The sequence below is a fragment of the Sebastes umbrosus genome, chromosome 19 (genome assembly GCF_015220745.1).
Source record: "Sebastes umbrosus isolate fSebUmb1 chromosome 19, fSebUmb1.pri, whole genome shotgun sequence".
NCBI classification, from domain to species: domain Eukaryota; kingdom Metazoa; phylum Chordata; class Actinopteri; order Perciformes; family Sebastidae; genus Sebastes; species Sebastes umbrosus.
In genome coordinates, this window is record NC_051287.1 from 26254725 (window position 1) to 26274246 (window position 19522).

Sequence of the window (19522 nt, forward strand, 5' to 3'; positions counted from 1 at the left end):
CATATTATGTTTCTATCCGCCTGTCTGTAGGGATTATTACAACCGTTTTTTCAACAGAACTTAAATAAGGGGTGAAATGCAAAGGGAAAATAGAGCATACATAAATGAATATATACAGTACATGAATAAATACATACATATAAAAAGAAATATAAAATAAACTAAATGCATAAATAAATAAAAATAAATGCAAAAATAAATACATTTATGAAAAGTAAATGTAAAACATAAATTATTATAAATATATGAATAAATAAAAGGGGAAATTAAACAGAAGAGTAAATAAATAAGGGAATTAACAGATAGATAAATAAGCAAATATTAGCAGAAATATCAATTTATGTCACATTTTATCAATTAATTAATGGCTACATTTATTTTTAATATAATTTTTGCTACATTTAATGACATTTATTTTTTATATCATTTTTGTCACATTTAATGACATTTATTTATTCATTGAGTCATTTATATACTCATTTATTTTTGGCAGGTTATATCCTCCGTACAAAGAAACCAGAAAGTATTCACATTTTGTTTTCTTAAAAAGTTATTCAAACCGCTCTGAAATGTAGTGAAGTATAAATTAGCAGAAAATGAAAATATTCAAGTAAATGACCTCTAAATTGTGCAGGTATTTGAGTAAATGTACTTAGTTACTTTCCACCACTGACTGTAATATAAATCACAGAAGCATTTCAGTGCATGACCAAGTATGAAAAAAAGAATTGATGTTTATTTATTCTTTTGCATTCACGTTGAACCAGAACCGGTGAAATCAAGAACACTACATCATCAATATTAACCAGATACTATAATGTGCGTCTATACCATGTGTGCATATTCAGACACACACACACATACAAGGCTCTGCAGGATGTCAGCTCTGTTTCTCAGATCCACGTAAAGCGACCACCACTTACACTTTTAATAGCTTTGGTGAAAAATCACAGAAAACGTTGTTTTATTTTTCCACCCAAACTCAGCATGAAAAGTGCTTTATTAAGGTTCAGAATACTTTGAATATTTTATCTTACAGTATCTCAGTTCGTAAACAACTGCCCAAAAACCAACCAGCGGGGTTGTTGCGGAGCCTGTTCGCCGCCGGCTCAACCTCAGGACACAAAGCTTACAAATCACACATTTGTATTACAAAATAACAAAGAAAAAAACAGGAAATAAATGGATAAAACACTCCTTTAGCAAAATTTATATGGTATACTTCATATTTTTGGAAGAAATCAATTTGGTTGAGTACATTTATAACATTCAGACCACCTGCTGCAAAGGTCAAATCTGCCCTTACAGATCAAAACTCAATAAATAGATTCAAACTAAGAAATCAAACAGAATTAGTATTAATATGGGGGGTATATTCTATACTGGCTGTGAACATGAATGAAACCCTTACAAACACCAGCAGGTAACTCACCTATGAACAGCAGTGGCTTAGTGCCAAAGTATTGATAAATCCATTCACAAGGTGATCTGCTCAGGAGGTTTGTGTGTACGAGTCAGTCTAAATTTAACATGTAATGGTCAAATAAATACACTTTCTAGATGCGATGCCAACTGTAAGCAAGACAACATCCACATTAATACAATAAAACAAATTAAAATAATATGATGCAGTTAGTAGTACACAAATATCCTGAATGCTGAAATACATTCTCAGATGGTGTTTAATGGGCAAAAGCGGCGAAATAAGTGATTTTGCAAACCGTGTAAAGGCAGTGAGCAACGTGAAATGTAAGACCTGGATGTAAACTAAAACAGTTCAGTCGGTTCTACGCGGTTAGAAGTCTTCGTCAGTTCACATTACAGAACAGAAGCAAACTAGCCCAACAATCCAAGGTGCAACAACAACAGCCAATCCAACTTAAGGCCAAAAGTTCCACAACCTTCTTAAAATAATCTAATATTCTTCTAGGAGGTTAACTGAATCAGAACATCACAACTAAAACAATGGTATTCACTTTTATATTGATTGAAAAAAACAGGGACAACCTTTAAACTCTTCTGAGATGTTGACATAGAGCGGGGGCAGGCGGTAGATTTTTTGGCATCATTGGGCAACAAAAGGACGTGAACGCTCATCTGCATTTCTAGAACAGCCAATAGGAACGCTCTCTCTCTGAGATGACCTGTGATTGGCACAAAGTCTCCCGTCACAGGCTAGATGTATTAAAGCCTGAAAACAGAGCCATGAGGAGGAGCAGAAGTCTAGTTTTCTCTCAGAACACTTGAATGACAATATGCTGAAAGGTTATTATGGAAGTCTGCCCGATAATGCCTCAAAAATAGACTGCCTCTCCGGGCTTTAAGTATGCCAGGTTTGTTAGTAATTAGTGAATATTCAAGTTAATCAGAACAAATGAAATCAGTCAAAAAAAATGCTCGGGATCAATCATTTCACGATTTGACACAAGCTGTACCCTCATCCTCATGATTGGTTCAGGGCTATCAGTCAGTGATGACTCATTAAAGCAGTTCATAGTGAGATAATAACGGGCTTACACTGGAAACTTCCCAAAAAAACACTTTGTCATGGCACAGCAGGTAGCTTGCACTTAACAGTAATGCTAAAAACAGTTAGCACAATATGAAATCACCTGTTTGATACGTCTTAAATATTTCACTTGTGAGTTGCTGTCCGAAGCGCAAAAATCACTTCTAAAAAAAACTAAAACAAGATTATCTGATGTAGAAATAAATAGAAAGCAAAAATACAGCGAGAAGACACTTGTTGGTCAACGCAGGTTATTTCTAATCTTTTGGAGAGAATATGAAAGAATGCACAATGATACACCCACAATGCACAACATTGAGAACTGATCAGTCCAGTAATTCAGTACAGATGGGTGCTATTGGTACACACTGCATCTTGTAAGCTTGAATTCCTCGCTCGTTGACATCATGAAGGATGTCACGAAGCTATTGGTCGTTCAGTTGAAGAGCCAATACGGATATAGAGTTGAATTCATAGCGACAGAACTTAAGAAGTCCGTGGTCGACCGGTGTCGACCTCTCACCTCCACACGCTCCTTCGCTCGCGGAGACCCTGCTCCTTTTGTCTTTAGGCAAGAGACTGGAATGCAGTAAGGGGGAGAGCACACTCAAAGGAAAGGAAGGAAGGAGATGGGGTACTCTGGATGAGGGTGTGCGAGTATGTTTGTGTGCGAGAGCATCCGAGGATAACTCAAATAAAGGCAGTATGAGAGGAACAAATGACTATCCACTGACATTTATGAACAGAGAAAATGCCAAGGATGATCTGTTAAACTGAAGGCAGGTGGAGAAACAAAGGCCAAAAAGAAAAAAAAGGTACAAAATGGTGATAAAGTAAGACAATAAAAAAGGCAGAGAGCAAAACAAGGATGAAGGTGGACAGAGCCATCCAAAAGGCATGCATGAAGAACAACACACACGTATACTGTTCGGCTTGCCGTCCGTCACTCCGCTCACGGCGTGCAGAGCAGCGCTGCTGCTGGTGCTGCTGCTGCAGACACAGTGAGGGTCAGGACTGGCTGTGCTGTGTGGTCAGGCCAGAGGCGGACCGGACCAGGCGTCGACTAGACAAGAAGAGATTTCATGACAAGAGACCTGTGTCACGGTGTTTCCTAGCCAGGTAATGGGACAACCCGGGGAGAGCGGGGAGGTCTGGGGGAGGGATGGGCTATAGGAGGAAAAAGAAGCGGGAGCATGGTAAATGTTCAGTGCCTCAACGGCCCGTTGCTCTGGGTTACGGAGTCAGAGACGTTCAGGTAGGCAGAGCGCATCACTTCGAAGGATTTGTCACAGAGGGACGCAACGTCGTCTGACGTCATCCCCTTTGTCTCGATCTTTGGGAGGATCTGCAATCTGATGGTCCCTGAGGAGGCACAAAACTTCACCGTCAGAAGTCTCACAGAACATCACACAGACACGTAAGGACCGCATGTAAGAGGAAATAAATCAAAGACAATCAAGATGAGTTACCCGAGTTGAACTGCTTTTCTTTCCGTAGGTAGAAGCCGCTGTAGGAGGAGAAAACGATGGGTATGATGGGTACCTGAAAAACAGACAGGGAAGAAGATCAAACAGGATATCCCAAAATATTATCATCACCTCACAGACCTCCTGCAGGAGATCCGGTTAAATCCATCTAAAATAAAAACATTAATAACAAGAGCATTCATTGTTTTTGCAGCAGAAAGCTAAAGGCCCTGAGTAACATCACGCCGAGCAGACAGTTACGTCACTCCAACAAATGACATCACAATAAGCAAAACTACCCATGTAGGCACTGGCAGACCATTTCTATTGCAGAGTTAAGGGGTTAAGCACACAGATCTAAAGTCATCTGACTCCTACGTTTTGCTTTTGACCATTTTCTTTCTCCGAAGCCAAAAGATGAGAAACAAACGGACAGAAATGCTTATCTGAACCGACATCACGCTCTTTCTCTCCCTCACACACACAATCAGCACGACACTAGCAATCTCCATCTCCTCCACTAATAGAGGCCGAGTTCCTCTCTCGAGGCCTCGAGTGGCCCCTTCAACGGGACCGGCTGAGCCAAACGTGGCTCCCCCTGGGGGCTGTCCTGCTTCCACTCAATCTGGCCGGTTGGGTACAAACGGAGAAGGCTGCGCTAGAACTCGGCAGAAGCAAACACAGAGAGATAGAAATAGTCTGTGTTCACACAGGAATAGTCTCGAGTGTGAAGCCAACAGGGAAAACCAAAACACGCATTGTGTTCTCCAAACCTCAAATGGAGTTATTCCACCACCTCATGCCAACACACACAACAACGAGTCCAACATGCATACTCTGTTTGTATAACACGTAAACACGCATGAGCCCCTATAGAACATGGTAATGTGTTTGCTAATAAGCAGCAGCAGGGCTTTATTTGTCTAGCCTCTCAGCCTCCGTGCATATCTGAACCAATCCCGTATTCATCTTTAGCAGCACATAACAAAAAAAACAAAGAAGGACTCACACATACATACAAACGCACACACAGCACAACACTTTTTTTTGCCTGGGGCGAACCGAGTTGCGGTTTCTGGCCACATCTCATTCAACAATGTTTTTTTAATTCATTCCACCTGTCGGACTCCCAAGTGTGTGCTACGAAACATCAACTAGAGAACAGAGACCTCCCACCTGCACGCATGAAGAGATCACAGAACGCACACAGCCAACTTACTCAATTACTCGAGTCATTCTGCGTCGTCTGCCCTCCCTATAATCAGTTGGTGTGAGGCGTTGGGGGGGGGGGGGTTACGTCATGCACAACCAAGGACAATTTCACAGAAGACCGAGACAGAAATATCCCAATGAGAGTGCTCAGACAAACCATTTCAGAGCATGTGTATACTGGATATGGTGAAATCATCATGTTGCCCTTGTGCCACATTAGGTTGCTAGCTCCCCCATGTGTCTAGAATCGGCACATTGCTGGCAACATCTCTCCTTTAGAAGACAAGAGTTGGCAGAAGTCTCGTGGAATACAGCCAGCATCATCACAGCCCTTTTTGCCAGCAGGGTTAAGGATGTGTTAGGATAGCGGACAGTTGCTCTACCTCAGTACACAGATGCTCCAAAAGAGAAGTGAATTTTGAGGAGAGAAGAGGGGAAGCACTCACTTGTGCCTGCACCGCCAGGTGGAAAGCCCCTTTTTTGAAGGGCAGCAGGTCGCCTCTCTGGTTTCGCGTTCCCTCTGGGAACACCCACAGACGGATCTGTGGAGGTCAAAGTACAAGGGTGGAAAGGAAAAACAGTGATTTAATCATCCCATGTCATCCGTCATCACTCAATGTGTCAAAAACAGAAAGTTGAGATGGATTAAGTGCAAAAAGAAAAACAAAGAAAAACCACAAGAGTCGAATTAATATGACATAAAAGCATGAAGTATTAGTTCTTCAGGGATCTAAACCATCACTTAAATTGATACAAGTGTATCCTGTGCATTACCTGGTCGTCCAGCATGGTTTGGGCAGCGTCAGCCATGACGCTCTTGGCATCGCTCGTCTTCTTGCGGTTGATAAAAACGATGCCACCCAGCCAGCAGATGAGACCTACTGTGCCGGCGTAGATCAACTCCTTCTTGGCGATCATGGTGCAGCGGTCTGGTAAGATCTCCATCAGGCCTGACAAACACACGACAACAGAGGAAACATGTGAGACAGGCAGTTACTGCAGATATACACTACTTTTTTCTTTTTCTTTTACAATATTGTGTCATAAATGAGAACCACTAATGTGTACTATGTGTTCCAATACATTATCTCCAAGTAAAGCTCGTCATTCATGTCTGACCACGAGCATAAGAAATAGGACTCAATTAATGAATAAAATTAGTTTTCTGGTATAAAATTAAAAGTAGTAGCAAAGCAGAGACAATGAGGTGCTTGGTATTTGAAGATAATCCAACATTTCATACTTGACTGACTAAAAATAGTGCAATAAACATCCAAATGGGATTCACTTTTTTGGAGATTTTATTTTCTATCCAGGTGCAAAAGTATGAATACTGTAGAATTTATTATTAATTATTATTATATATTTTTTATATTTATCATCATTTGTTGATATTCAAATTAAAACTCAAAATTAACTAAAATTCTATTTAATTCTAGCACTTAAAAATCACAAGATCTGTAGTGTTGTTCACATAAGCAGTATTACTCTTGAAGACATTTTCATAGAAGAAGTTGGTTAATTTATTATCATAGAGCCACTAGCCAATTGTTTATTTTTTTAAACATGTACTTATTGATTTTACACATTTAACGTATTGTACATACAACACAGAACCTTTCCCCAAACTGAACATATGGAAGTGTATAAAATAATAATAATAGTAAAAATAAAAATCTCTTGAAAATAAATAGCTTAACATAAAGTTAAAAAGGATATAGATTAACAATTAAAATATAATGGAAGTAAATATATAAAATAAAAGATATATACATAAATTAAATAAATTAAATTAAATTAAATTAAGAATACAGTCACAAACATAAAACAGAGTACAACACACATTCAAGCCTGAATTATATAATAATGTTTACTTTTTTTTAAGCATTTTCCACTGAAATTGGTCCTGGTAGTAAACAACTGAGACCTTGAAATAAGGCGTCTCTAATGGGGCGAGTTAAAAGAAGTCTCTAACGTATACAGTACGCTTCCATCTTATCCCTCTATGGCTTTGTCAAAACCTGAATTTCATCATCAAGTACAGCATAAAACCTGCTGATGTAATACATGTGATGTTGGAAAAGAAGTCTCACTTTATTGGTTGTCAGTTATCTCCATGGATAGTGTTTACATTATGAAATCAGACATGTTTGATTAACCTTCGTGCAGAAGATAAGAGTGCAAGATGTCAAACATACACCATATTAGAGGGAGGAAGTCAAAGTGTGTGAAATAAAGGATGGCAAACAGCAGGGCAAGTAGACGAGTCGACACCGGAGCAGACAGAAGCAAACTGACACCAGAAAGAGTGAAACCCAGCCCTAGCTGTGGAGGAAAGTACTTCCGTACGGTCTTATCACATCAGCTTGAGGATGAGCAGCTATTAATGGCTGGGGTGTAACGGTTGGCATGGCAACTTGGACGCCAAATCAGACTCATGCTGAGTTTTCTCAGCCTTAATTAGATGCCTAGTTCTCCCCCTGCTGTCACCACCCTGGCCTGAAGCCTGCCCTCATCACTCACCGGCACTGAGAAACACTCTCTGCCAGGCAGTGATGGAGAGAAACCACACCTCTGCTAAACAAGTGGCCTCAACACCACCATCAAGAAGAATGAGCCAATGAGAAAAGACATGACCACACATGCAAAATCATAAACGAACAAGAATCTAAATCTTTCTACAACATGCTCTTACTCAGTGTACAAGCAGCCATCATAGACTGGGTTAAAGGTTCCTTCTGCCCACTGTTGTCTGCGTTTCGACCATGGTCTAAAGACCTGTGAAGATTAGGTAAATTAGTCCGCTGACATATGAAAAAGCAACACGACATGGGACGAAGACTGCTGATGGTCACACACTTGACGACGGTGGTATTTACTGCTAGTATTTACTGATGCACGTTGAATGTAATGAATGAAATGCAACTAAGAGCGTCTGTCTCCACAGTAAATCAGCTGTTGAATGTTTGACGGTTATTTGTGCTTTAGAATGTTAACGCTGTAAAACAATCAGAAACACTGATTGCAACGCCGCGCCTGTTATGTTCCCCAAACAAACAAAAACCTGAATGACAGGGGTCGCTACTGGGAAACTAACAAAAATAAACTGCACACAGAAATAATAAGAAAAGGGTCCCTTGGGTTCTAAAAGGAGACTGAAAATATAACTCCCCACAGCCGACCACTAAATCTACCAGAAGTTGTGAGTCACTGAGAGGGGACACAGAAGAGAAGTAGAGGCTGGTTAAAGATGGTCACACTCAAAATCAAACCCCACAAAACACACAGAATCACTAAACCCAAAATAAAGCCAGAGAGCCAGCTGAAGGTGTTGACCCTCTGCAGACACACAACCAGATGAGCAGGGTGCAGCCAACCTGCTTCTACAGCTGAGAGTGATCACAGGTGATGAGCAAGGCTCAGAGAAACCTGCAACCCAGATCTGTCATGATCCCTCTGACCAGAACACGCCGTATCCCTCTTTTAACTTTACCGCTCGCCCTTGCGATCTCTCGCTCTTTTTCTCTTTGTCTTTTTAAAATGAGTCGGGAAGCCGACAGCAAAGCCTAACTAATCAAACAAAGAGAAATGCTCTCCCCTCGTCCCAAATCAATACTAGAGTACTTTCTTGTTTTATGAATGATGCGGTACAGTTGAAGCAGCGGCGCTGTGTGTGTGTGTGTGTTTGACCAATCAACCTTACAAACTCAACCCTGAAAGTTCTTGTACTTTCAGAAAGTCCTACCCCCCGACCAGGGCATTTTCTGGGGGTAAAAAAGGGCCCGTAAAATGTCCCCAGAACTTAATTTAGACCCTGGTCCCTGCGGTCGAAACGCAATGAGTTCCTCAAAAGGTTCCTAGTTCCTGTTGTCAAGAGGAGAAGTGGTTCTTTGTAGAATGAGGATTTTAAAGTTTCTATGGTATGCACCTAACGGACCTTAACATTTGGTTCCAACAAGTTGTGGCTCAGGTGAGAGCAGTATGTGCTGACTTTCCCTTACTGAATCGGGAGAAGTACTGAGTCCTGGAGGGTAGGAAGAGCGGCACCAATGATGACTTCAGTAGTCTCGAGTGTCCATTTGAGTCTGTTCTTGAACCGTTTGTTGGCCGATCCAAACCAGACTGTGATTACCGTCCAACGTAAACAGGATGCAGCCGTGTTGCATTCCGGCTCTGTCGCAGCTGTCAGAGACAATCCTGCTCTCTCTGTGATCACAAACACTGTGTAGCTTCATACATAAAGGTAGAACATCACCCACCCAAAACATCCAGGGAGCTCTGGTGGTTGGAGATGATGACATAGGGTCCCTCCGTCTGCAGCTGCTCCCAACCGCTCACATCAAACCGAAGACCCAGGAAGTACTTCACATGACGAACCAAGACGCGAATAATCCTGAGGGTGGGGGAAGGGGGTTAAAGTGTTAATTACAGTGCTCAATAAGTATAGGTTACTGTTCACAGTCATGTGAGTGCAGCAGGCTACATATTATTAACAAGAATCCTTTATGGAAAGGTTGGAGGCAACAGTGGAATGTATAAAGCCTGTTAGATACTGGAGTATTAGAGTTTATAGTATTATAGTGCAGTGGAAGTATGCCAGCTCAAATACATAACATTTGACCTAAATCAGACAATCATGACTGTCTTAAAAATACAGGACATCTGGTAGATTAACTGTGTACAACATCCCTCTTAGCTGTGTTTGTCTCTTGGTTGGTTAAATAATTGCCTGCAGTAAGAACAACGCTCTAATGAGCTTTGAGAAAGAATGTCCAACCATCTGCCTGTCTGCCTCTGACACTGAAAAAACTAAACAAAACAAAACAAAACAAAGTTATGAGGGATTATCCCCATTAGTCATGGGGATTTATCAGATCTAATCAATACTTTGATTTGTCTGGAACTACACTCTTGTGGGGTGGAAAGGCAGGTTTTTTTCTTATTTTTTTTGCTTAGCCCACTTCCAGTTGAGAGGGGGTAAATGCATACTTTATGCTTTTTTAATATTTGATAATTTTAAAAATCTTATTTCCCAAATACCTAAAATGAAGGAATTATGACAATATGATATAGACATTAGGGCTGAACTAAAAATAATTTTCATTATGAATTAATTTGCAGGGTTTTTTTTCTATTATTTGACAAATAGTTTCGTCTTAAAGTGACAAGAAATAATGAAAATGTCTGCTAAAATTTCAAACACTCAAGATTATGTCTTCAAATTTCTTGTTTTATTCAACCAAAAGTTCAAATTCCAAAGATATTAATTTTAATATCATATATTTAAAAAAGAAAAGCATGAAATCGACACAACTGAGAGGATGAAATCTGTGAATATTTGGCATTTTTGCTAAAAAAAATAAAACTGAAGTAATCTATTAACTAACCGACATAACTATATTATTAGCACGTCATGCCCGTCACACAGCGACAAGTCGGACAACAGTTTGTACCTTCTTGTCCCCGGCTTCCATTGAAAATGACTTGTAGCCTGTTGCTGTCGCTCATAGTGTGAACACAGCATTAGGTGTTTTGTTCTATGTGATTTTGGCACAATGAGTGACACTTTCAGATTACACACAGTCATTTGATTTAATATCAATATCAAGTTACTGAAAGAAACAATACGTAGTACTGACAGCTAGCGTTTTAAAATGAAATGAGCAGTGGACGGGATCACACCGGCCAAAACAAAGACAGACGTCCTGGACCGGAATGGAAATTTAAAAGGAGAACATACTGACTGTGGCATTGTTGTCAGAGAAGTCAGTATTTCCTTAATCTCTGATCACATATCATGATCATTTTATGATTTATTAGAGTAAATATAGTACATATTGGTCCTTTAATGAAGCTTCAAGAACTGTGTTCAAATTAAATATTCCTAATATTGTTTACTGTTTTTACTCTTTCTGGTCGTGGTTTATCTTTAGGGACGTATAAAACTCGAACTTTGTAGAGACAAAGAAGATAACTATAGAGATAAGTTCTGAACTATGTTAAGAAGTATCCAAGGTCATCTCTGTTTCAGTGTGATTCTAAACAAACAGCTCCAGGATGAGACTGGAGTCCAAACCTGATCATGCTTTTACTTCCATCAAATGAGATCCTTTCTCACCAAGCACTCACATCCATGATATTTTCTCTTTTGCCACTAAAACACTTTCGAAAGCCTGTCCTCAATCAATACACTTTCTCACCTCAAACACACAGAGTATGGCTGCCAATTTATCGGAACTCTGGTGTTGATGTGTAAGGCTGATGAGAGAGCCTTGGCATTTTATGTCCAGGCCAACTCCATGTTACAATCACATACTTAGCGCTCCATTTCTTGGCTTTTATTTGATCATCATTCGATCGGGACTAACCTCTTTTTCCTCTTGGAGCCAGAAGCAGTATAGTAGTAACAAAACTGTACAAAGCTGCTGTGAAACTACGGTTTCACACAGTCCTTTATCTGAAGGTTTGAGGAGTAAGTCTACTCTCAAGAATCGGCAAAGGACACGAGAAAGCTCAGACCATATTAGCTTAACATACATAGTTGCTGAAACAATGACCCATGAAGGTGAAGCCTTACACATTTAGGGATGCTCTGATTGACTACAAATGATTTGATCAGAATATCAATGGTACATTTGATGTAATTATGGAAAATAATCAAGCAAAACTCAGTAATTTCACTGATCTATTACTACTAAGAGCTAATAGCGCTTACAGAGATGATAACAAGGTGTAGGACCTGGAATTGTCCATTATAATACAGTATGGCAGGTAAAAGTTGAACCAGGGAGTATGTTTTAATGGAAGTTTACACTTTGACTTGGGTTTTAAAAAAAATAAAAAAAAAAAAAAAATTCCCTTCAACTAAAGTAATTAGTTTGTGATTGATTGATTTTTTGTCTGCAATGCCCAATGGAGCACATAGCTGAAAATTTGTTGACCGGAGTCCCAACTAGGGCTGCAACTAACGATTACTTTCATTGTTGATTAATCTGTCGATTATTTTCTCGATTAATCGATTAGTTGTTGTTTGGTCTATAAATATCAGAAAATGGTGAAAAATGTCGATCAGTGTTTCCCAAAGCCCAAGATGACGTCCTTAAATGTCTTGTTTTGTCCACAACTCAAAGATATTCAGTTTAATGTCATAGAGGAGGAAAGAAACCAGAAAATATTTACATTTAAAAAGCTGGAATCAGAACATTTTTACTTTTTAAAAACTACTGAAAATGGATTAATTGATTATTAAAATAGTTGCCGATTAATTTAATAGTTGATGACTAATTGATTAATCATTGGATCTCTAGTCCCAACAAACCCATATTTTAGCTGAGATGCCAATATTTGAATGACAATCAAAACTACAAAAACAAGACGCAATTTCTTAAAAAATAATAAAATAACACCCCTCCCAAAAATCTGACACCGGAGTTAAAAGCCTTAGGAAATATTTCACAGGATTGGCAGATCGAATAGTCCCTTCTCTTTAAATGATTTTCTAATTAGCTTTTACAAGATATACTGTACATTAATGTTTTATAATTACTCTACTAACTCTTGCCAAGCTGTAGTTTTTCCACTATTTGTAAGATGGGCTGGGTAATGATGACCCAGCATAGAAAACTGCCGTACCTTCTATTTTTGGTAATCAAATCAAAGTGATTTTAATTACTACATCAAAAGGTAAAGCTCACAATGTTAATCAAAGACACGAGGAAGCTCTTGAACACCTTGTGACTCCACCTAATGCAATCATCTCTCACTTATCTTGCACATAAAGTATACGTTTAATTGGTGCACCACAGTAAATTAACCTTTAAAAAGTCTTTAGGTTATCTTTCAACACAGCAGTACAGTGATAACACTGTCTAGTGCAAAAGCCACTGGTTATGCAACGACTCAGCCAGCGCTGCAGCAATCGTAAGATTGTTCAAGGGGAATGAAATGGCCTCGGTTGGATTCTTTTTATGGTCAATCCACTAAGCTTTTCCTCCGCTTCACTTCATTATCAGTCTCTACATAAGTTCCTTTTCCTACAGAGCATAATGACATTTAGGCTGATTTGTTACCAGCATAGATTCAACACCACCTGGCTGCTTATGGATTAAAAGGTTAGCCTGACCGGTCATCCCTAAAAATGTTGTACCAACAAAGATACCAGTGCCAAAGCTAATTCAGGTGCTAAAGGTCAGAGAGTTGTTCACAACAGGGACATGGTCACATGATCACAATGACATACCAGAAGATGAATTCATTCAGAAAGGCAGGGACAAGAAACTACGTAGGTTTTAAAGGTCAGTCACTCAACGGCCTGAGTGACAACATTACTGCTTAGTCAAACACACTGGTAGTCTCCCAGTGATGTTAAAATCCATTACACAGCATGGAACCTGAGCTCAATCCTCTGTCTTTTATCTTTTATCATGAGATCGTACCTGATAATTAACGTTAGAGCTGTTGCTAAAAGTTCACATACAGTATGTGAGAAGTAAAACGGTGTGTCTGTTAGGGTTGCTTGATTATAGCAAAAATCCCAATCCCGATTATTCTGGTCAATACCGCGATCACGATTATTTAACACGATTACTCATTGACTTTGGAAACATCGTGCATTTAGAAAGAACATTTTGTAAATGCATCAATCTGGTGCACTTTGAGAACTAAATTAAGAGGCTAGATCTATGAAGCACTTTGTGTTCTTGTAAACAATTTCATTAAAGGTCCTGTTCAGACCAGGTATTAAGATGCGTCCTCAGTGATCGGATCACAAGTGGACAGCTCCACACAGTCTCCACATGCATCTTGAGTGGCCACTTGTGATCCGATCTCACTTCCTGGCTATATGCAAGTAAACACGTAGTAAACACACGGCTAATACAGCAGACTAAGCGGCGAAGTCCGGGCGAGGAGTGTTGTTAAAACCTTCACCCAGGGCCTTTCCAAGCCGACCTAGAGTCGGTTGCGGTGCACCACTACGGAGGAAATACGACCGGCGGGGTTCCAGCCAGCGCCGAGGAGAGTTCCCATGAGGGGATCCTCCCACACGTGGCGGCCCTAACCCGCCAAGCGAGACGAAAGCGCACCGCTGTAAAGGAAAGGGGTTTACAGTATAACATGACAAAACGGATCGTGTCTATAAGGGAACCCGCGAGTTGGGGGAACTCTCACGAGATGATTAAGGGTAGGCATTGATCTTGAATAGTTAAGGTTAGGAACTGATCTTGAATAGTTAAGGTTAGGAATTGATCTCGAATAGTTAAGGTTAGGAATTGATCTCGAATAGTTAAGGTTAGGCATTGATCTCGAATAGTTAAGGTTAGGAATTGATCTCAAATAGTTAAGGTTAGGAATTGATCTTGAATAGTTAAGGTTAGGAATTGATCTCGAATAGTTAAGGTTAGGAATTGATCTCGAATAGTTAAGGTTAGGCATTGATCTCGAATAGTTAAGGTTAGGCATTGATCTCGAATAGGTAAGGTTAGGCATTGATCTCGAATAGGTAAGGTAAGAAGAAGTTGTCAGCAAGAGTTTTTGCAAGTTTTTGCAGATTTCGCAATTTGCGGATTACCTGCTGGACACAACCGACAAAACAAGAGCGTCATTGTGAAACAGAATGCCGCACAATAATTGTTTTAGGTTGATTATCTTGTTTTCATAATTGTTGGAAGTCAAAATCATAAATTGTAACTGAAATTTGATACTGCACAGCCTTGTGTCTGTAAACTCTATTCAAACACTTACAATAAACTGAAAACCAACAAGAGTGTTTCAGGAAATGCAAGTACAATATTAACAGTGACTTGAGGTCTATGGATGCTTTTCACTGTGCAGAGGTCTGTTCTGGCCCAACATAGTTGACTGTGTTGCATTCAAGTCCTCCAAGTCAGCTGTGAAGCCAGTAATCAACCCCAGAATCCAGGCCTTTGTGTACCCGTCTGACAGCAAATGTCTGTGACACACTACTCTGTCCTTGATGAATCACAGCGCTCTTTCTGCCAGAGCTGGCGAGTGTGTAAAATGTGCAGCCAAAACTCTATTCACTCCCAGTACAAGGTCTGACCCCGATTCAGTCGCTTTGTCACAGTCAACAGGTCCAGATAACCTTTGAGCTGACAGAACGGCTCACTGGTGCAACATGACACCACGGCCGTGGCTAACAGTTATTCCTAGAGCAGCGAGGCCGTAAGGTCTGCTGTTATAACTGACACGGCTGCTGTCAGCATTGTGGATGGGCCTCATAACTATTCAGCAACCCCACTCTAATCCGGGGGAAAGTTGCCATCTGGCATCGGTCTCTTCAAGGTAATTACTTGAATGCAGTCACTTGTGTCCAGCAATCCATCCTCACCATCTAGGTTTAACCACAACAACAAAACTACCCCTGCTACAAAGTGGACACTGACACTGGAGGCGTACTACATTTCAATCCTTACAGGTATCAGTTGACCCAATCGTTGTGTGTGTCGGGTATAAAATAACATATTTCCTTCAGTGGTAAGGTCAAGGGGTCATCCCTACAGAGCCAATATCCTATAATAACTTACAGTATGTTACAGACGATCAGAGAGTTGTAGTTAGTGCAGCTGTTGTTAGACTGCATTACAGTGGTTTCTAGTGGTGGAAAGTAACTAAGTACATTAACTCAAGTGCTGCACTTTTTTTAGGTACAGTACTTTACTTAAGTATATCCAATTTATGCTACTTTATACTTCTACTCCACTACATCTCAGAGGGAAATATTTTACTTTTTTACTCCACTACATTTATTTAAAAGCTATAGTCAATTTGATTTTACGTTAACAAAACATGATCCATTTATGAAATATGATGAATGTTATAGATTAAAGACCCTCACAGGTCAGTGATGTTGCTGATTAGACCTCCTCAGGTCGGGGTCCTGTGAAGCTCTGCTTCTGCTGGGATTTCATCATCATGTACTAAAAAGAATGATAAAGTTGTAAATTGCCCACATTTTTTTATCTTACTGCACACGATCATAATCTGTCTGTGCAAATTATTATCTTGAGTGCATAAATTAAGAAATAATCTTTCAGGACCTTGAAGATGGGGCTAATTCAGCAATCTGAAAGGGGCCATTTAGCCTAGAAACTACAATTACTTTTGATACGTTAAGTAGGGATGCACTGATACCGAATCAGATATGGCGCCGATACAGACTCAAACATTTAATAATAAATAACAATTCACTAAATTTAAGTTATGTTATCTATGTATTTATTTGTTACATTTTGTTTTACAAAGTTAGGAGCGCAATGTTTAAGTCAAGCCTGATGTTGCCTTATGCCTGGGTCAGACTACACAATATCAGCCCGATTACAGCCCGACACGGCCGTCGTAGGATTGGGAAGGATAAATCAGTGTCGTGTGCGATATTGATCGTATGTAGTGTGTCATAGTACACGACAACCGATGCCGCGTCTGGAACGCCTCACGACGTCCCGACAGAAAGTCTAGCATGTTTGATTTGCTTTTTTGCTTTCCACAACGTGTTCCGTCATGGCTGTGACTTTGACAGTAGGATATTCAATCTAGGTTGTGTTGGAATAAAAAACACCACCGCCATTGCGTCTCCCGGTGCCGGGAGAGTGTGTATTGTCGGAACAGGGGACCAACATGTAGTCTGTCATGTGTCGCGGCCAAGTCCCAACAAGAATTTGTGACTCCCAATCATCTAATCTGACATAGAGACCATCGTAACCGTCAAAGATGTTGTGTAGTCTGATCCTGACACAACACATACGAGAAAGATCCCAGTCACTTCCACACATTGAGGCATACAGCTTATTAATTAAACACTGGTATCGGATCAGTACTCATTATCGGCCGATACCCAAAGCCCAGGTATTGTTATCGGTATCGGGAGTGAAAAAGTCAGATCGGTTACTTTAAGTACACATTGCTGCTAATACTTCTGTACTTTTTCCTCAACTAGTAATTTCCTTGTAACAGAGTATTTTTACATTGTGGTATACTTTTACTGAAGTGAAGGATGTGAGCACTTCTTCCACCACTGGCTGATTGTAATAGTCAGCCGCTGACATATATGAGAAACACCATCACCACTACTACTACTACCACTAACTAGAGCCTCAAGAACTCAATCCACACCTCATTCATACACTTTCAACACCATTCAGAGCTTCATGAAGATAGGATTTATAGGATTTCTCTGTGGTGCACAGGTGTACTTTGAACGGGCACATTGACATTTGCATTATTAAAATGAGCTTCTGTCATTTCCAATACAAATCAGAAGAGAAAAGCAGCTGTGATATCAGAACTAGTAAAACAATGCTAGCCTTGTTGTGATATTCAGTGAGCAGTCTAACTCAGCTAATGTCAGCCATATGACTGGAGGGAGGAGAAGTTAGCAGACATTCCTCTTACAGGAAATCGAATTAGGTTTCTCTGAGGCTGCTTTGGGTTCACACACATCGGAACAAGTCCTGACTCGGTTCTCTCAGCATGTTAGCACGTTAGCATGTTAGCATTCCTGTAGTCCTCCTGCCGAGCTGTCTGCCTGCTGTCTGGGGGGCTAATGTTAAAGTTCCTGTTAGCACAACTACTGTGTATGATTAAACATGATTCATTGATGTGTTTTTGTCAGACTAGAAGCTCCCTGTCCGTTCTACAGCACCGTGATGTCCACACAGCACACCGCTACAACAACACAACGTTTCATAGAAACTAGCTAGCCACAGCAGCTAGCAGGCTAGCAGGCTAACTGTGGCTAGCTGCTGTGGCTAGCTGTCAGAGCTTCATGTCTGATGCCAACAGACTAACTCACCTCATGTTCTCCACGTCTCTGCCGCCGCTCTTCAGGAAACACAGAGGAATGGCGACCAGAGCCAGCACCATCATCCAGCCCACGTAGAAACACTTCTTGAAATAGAAAACAAAGGTTCTGCTGGTCCACATGAGGAGCGGAACCAGCAGCAGCGGGATCAGCCAGAGCGCCTCCATAGCGGTCCGCTACAGTCCGCCACACACAGACTCTCAGTGCCCGCTATAGGGGCAGCACACGCGGGTAACACAGCGGCCAGGCTCCGGTGCAGGAAGGAAGGGAAGCACCGTGACCCGTCCGACCATCACACAGTCACTAGGAGTCCTTTATATGGCACCCTGGCGACGGTACTGCTGCTCTCTGGCTGCCTTAACTCAACATGGATGGATCGCTGCTCATCTGTTGCTAGATGGCATCATGAGGTGGAGTCAAGTCGTCATCAGTTGTGGGCTTTTTTTCTCCATTTCCGGTTGCTGGACCACTACGGGTCTGATGGTCTGATGTCACAAGCTACACATTTCTCTCCTAGCCTGTCTGCTGGCTGGATTCATGCTCAGGCTGGTCTACGCTGCAGACTAGGGGCCCCAGATTGGCCAGATTATTTTAGATTATTTAAATGTACTTCAGAGAGAAAAAAAACTTCCCATATTGCCCCTTAAGAAACATTCACAAATAATCATCTCTAAATCAACTAGATATTTCAAGGTTTACGTTAAAGGCTGTCTCAGTGTGTGTATATTCCTAGCAGTCTTTTACACATGGCACTTAATTACTTTATTTCTGGTAATGTTAGAGCATGATGAGTAACGGTGGGGGGCCCATACTAAGAGTAGCCTAGTGGCGCCTGACCACCTTAATCTGCCACTGCCTGTATGAGATTAAATTAACTGTCGAAGCATTTGCATTTTTATGCACAATCACAGCTCTTGTATGATATGTGATTTAAAGTTTTGTGCGGCCAAACATCCAAATGTCTCACTGTTATAACAGGCCTACTGTATGTGGATACACTCTCTCCAAACTGTTATCTTTATGATACCAGTTTGACAGCCGATTAAACCCAACATGTATAATTGGATTAGCAGTGATAATCCAGTCATTGGCTATAATCTGACACTGTCCAGAACCCCCGACTGTGAAGTTTCAGCCATGTCGAAGAGCTCTACTTGACATGATTAGGATTAGATTAGGATCAATCAGTCATTAATCCTGATTAGTATGTGCGGTGATCCTAATCATTGACAGACTCTAAATTTGGCATCGGTCTACTCATTCAGAAACAGACTGTCTAATTTGAACTTTGTTGAATACACTGAAGCAAAGGATCATTTGAAGTAAAGAATAGAAACAAGCTTTCTAGATTGCTCTTGATTAATGTCCATTTAAAATCAGATAAAAACTTCTTTGTTGGGCTGGAATTCAAAAAGGTTCTTCTGTCTAAAGACTAAGCTGAGGGAGATTTGATAGAGGGATGGTTGTTGCAGGGGGTTGGAAGACGTAGAACAGGTTGGAGCAAGCAGGGCTGCAGGC

The 19522-nt window shown here is 40.6% G+C and overlaps 1 protein-coding gene across 1 annotated transcript; it reads right to left on the reverse strand.

Moving 5' to 3' along the window:
* Window positions 1–716: 716 nt before the first annotated feature.
* On the reverse strand, window positions 717–18470 carry agpat2 (1-acylglycerol-3-phosphate O-acyltransferase 2 (lysophosphatidic acid acyltransferase, beta)). The gene is made up of 6 exons (XM_037752298.1): window positions 17996–18470; window positions 9447–9580; window positions 5962–6137; window positions 5634–5729; window positions 3979–4051; window positions 717–3871 (listed from the first exon to the last, which is right to left on the reverse strand). The coding sequence occupies exons 1-6, from the start codon at window positions 18169–18171 to the stop codon at window positions 3714–3716; spliced, it is 813 nt and encodes a 270-aa protein (XP_037608226.1). The 5' UTR covers window positions 18172–18470; the 3' UTR covers window positions 717–3713.
* Window positions 18471–19522: the final 1052 nt, after the last annotated feature.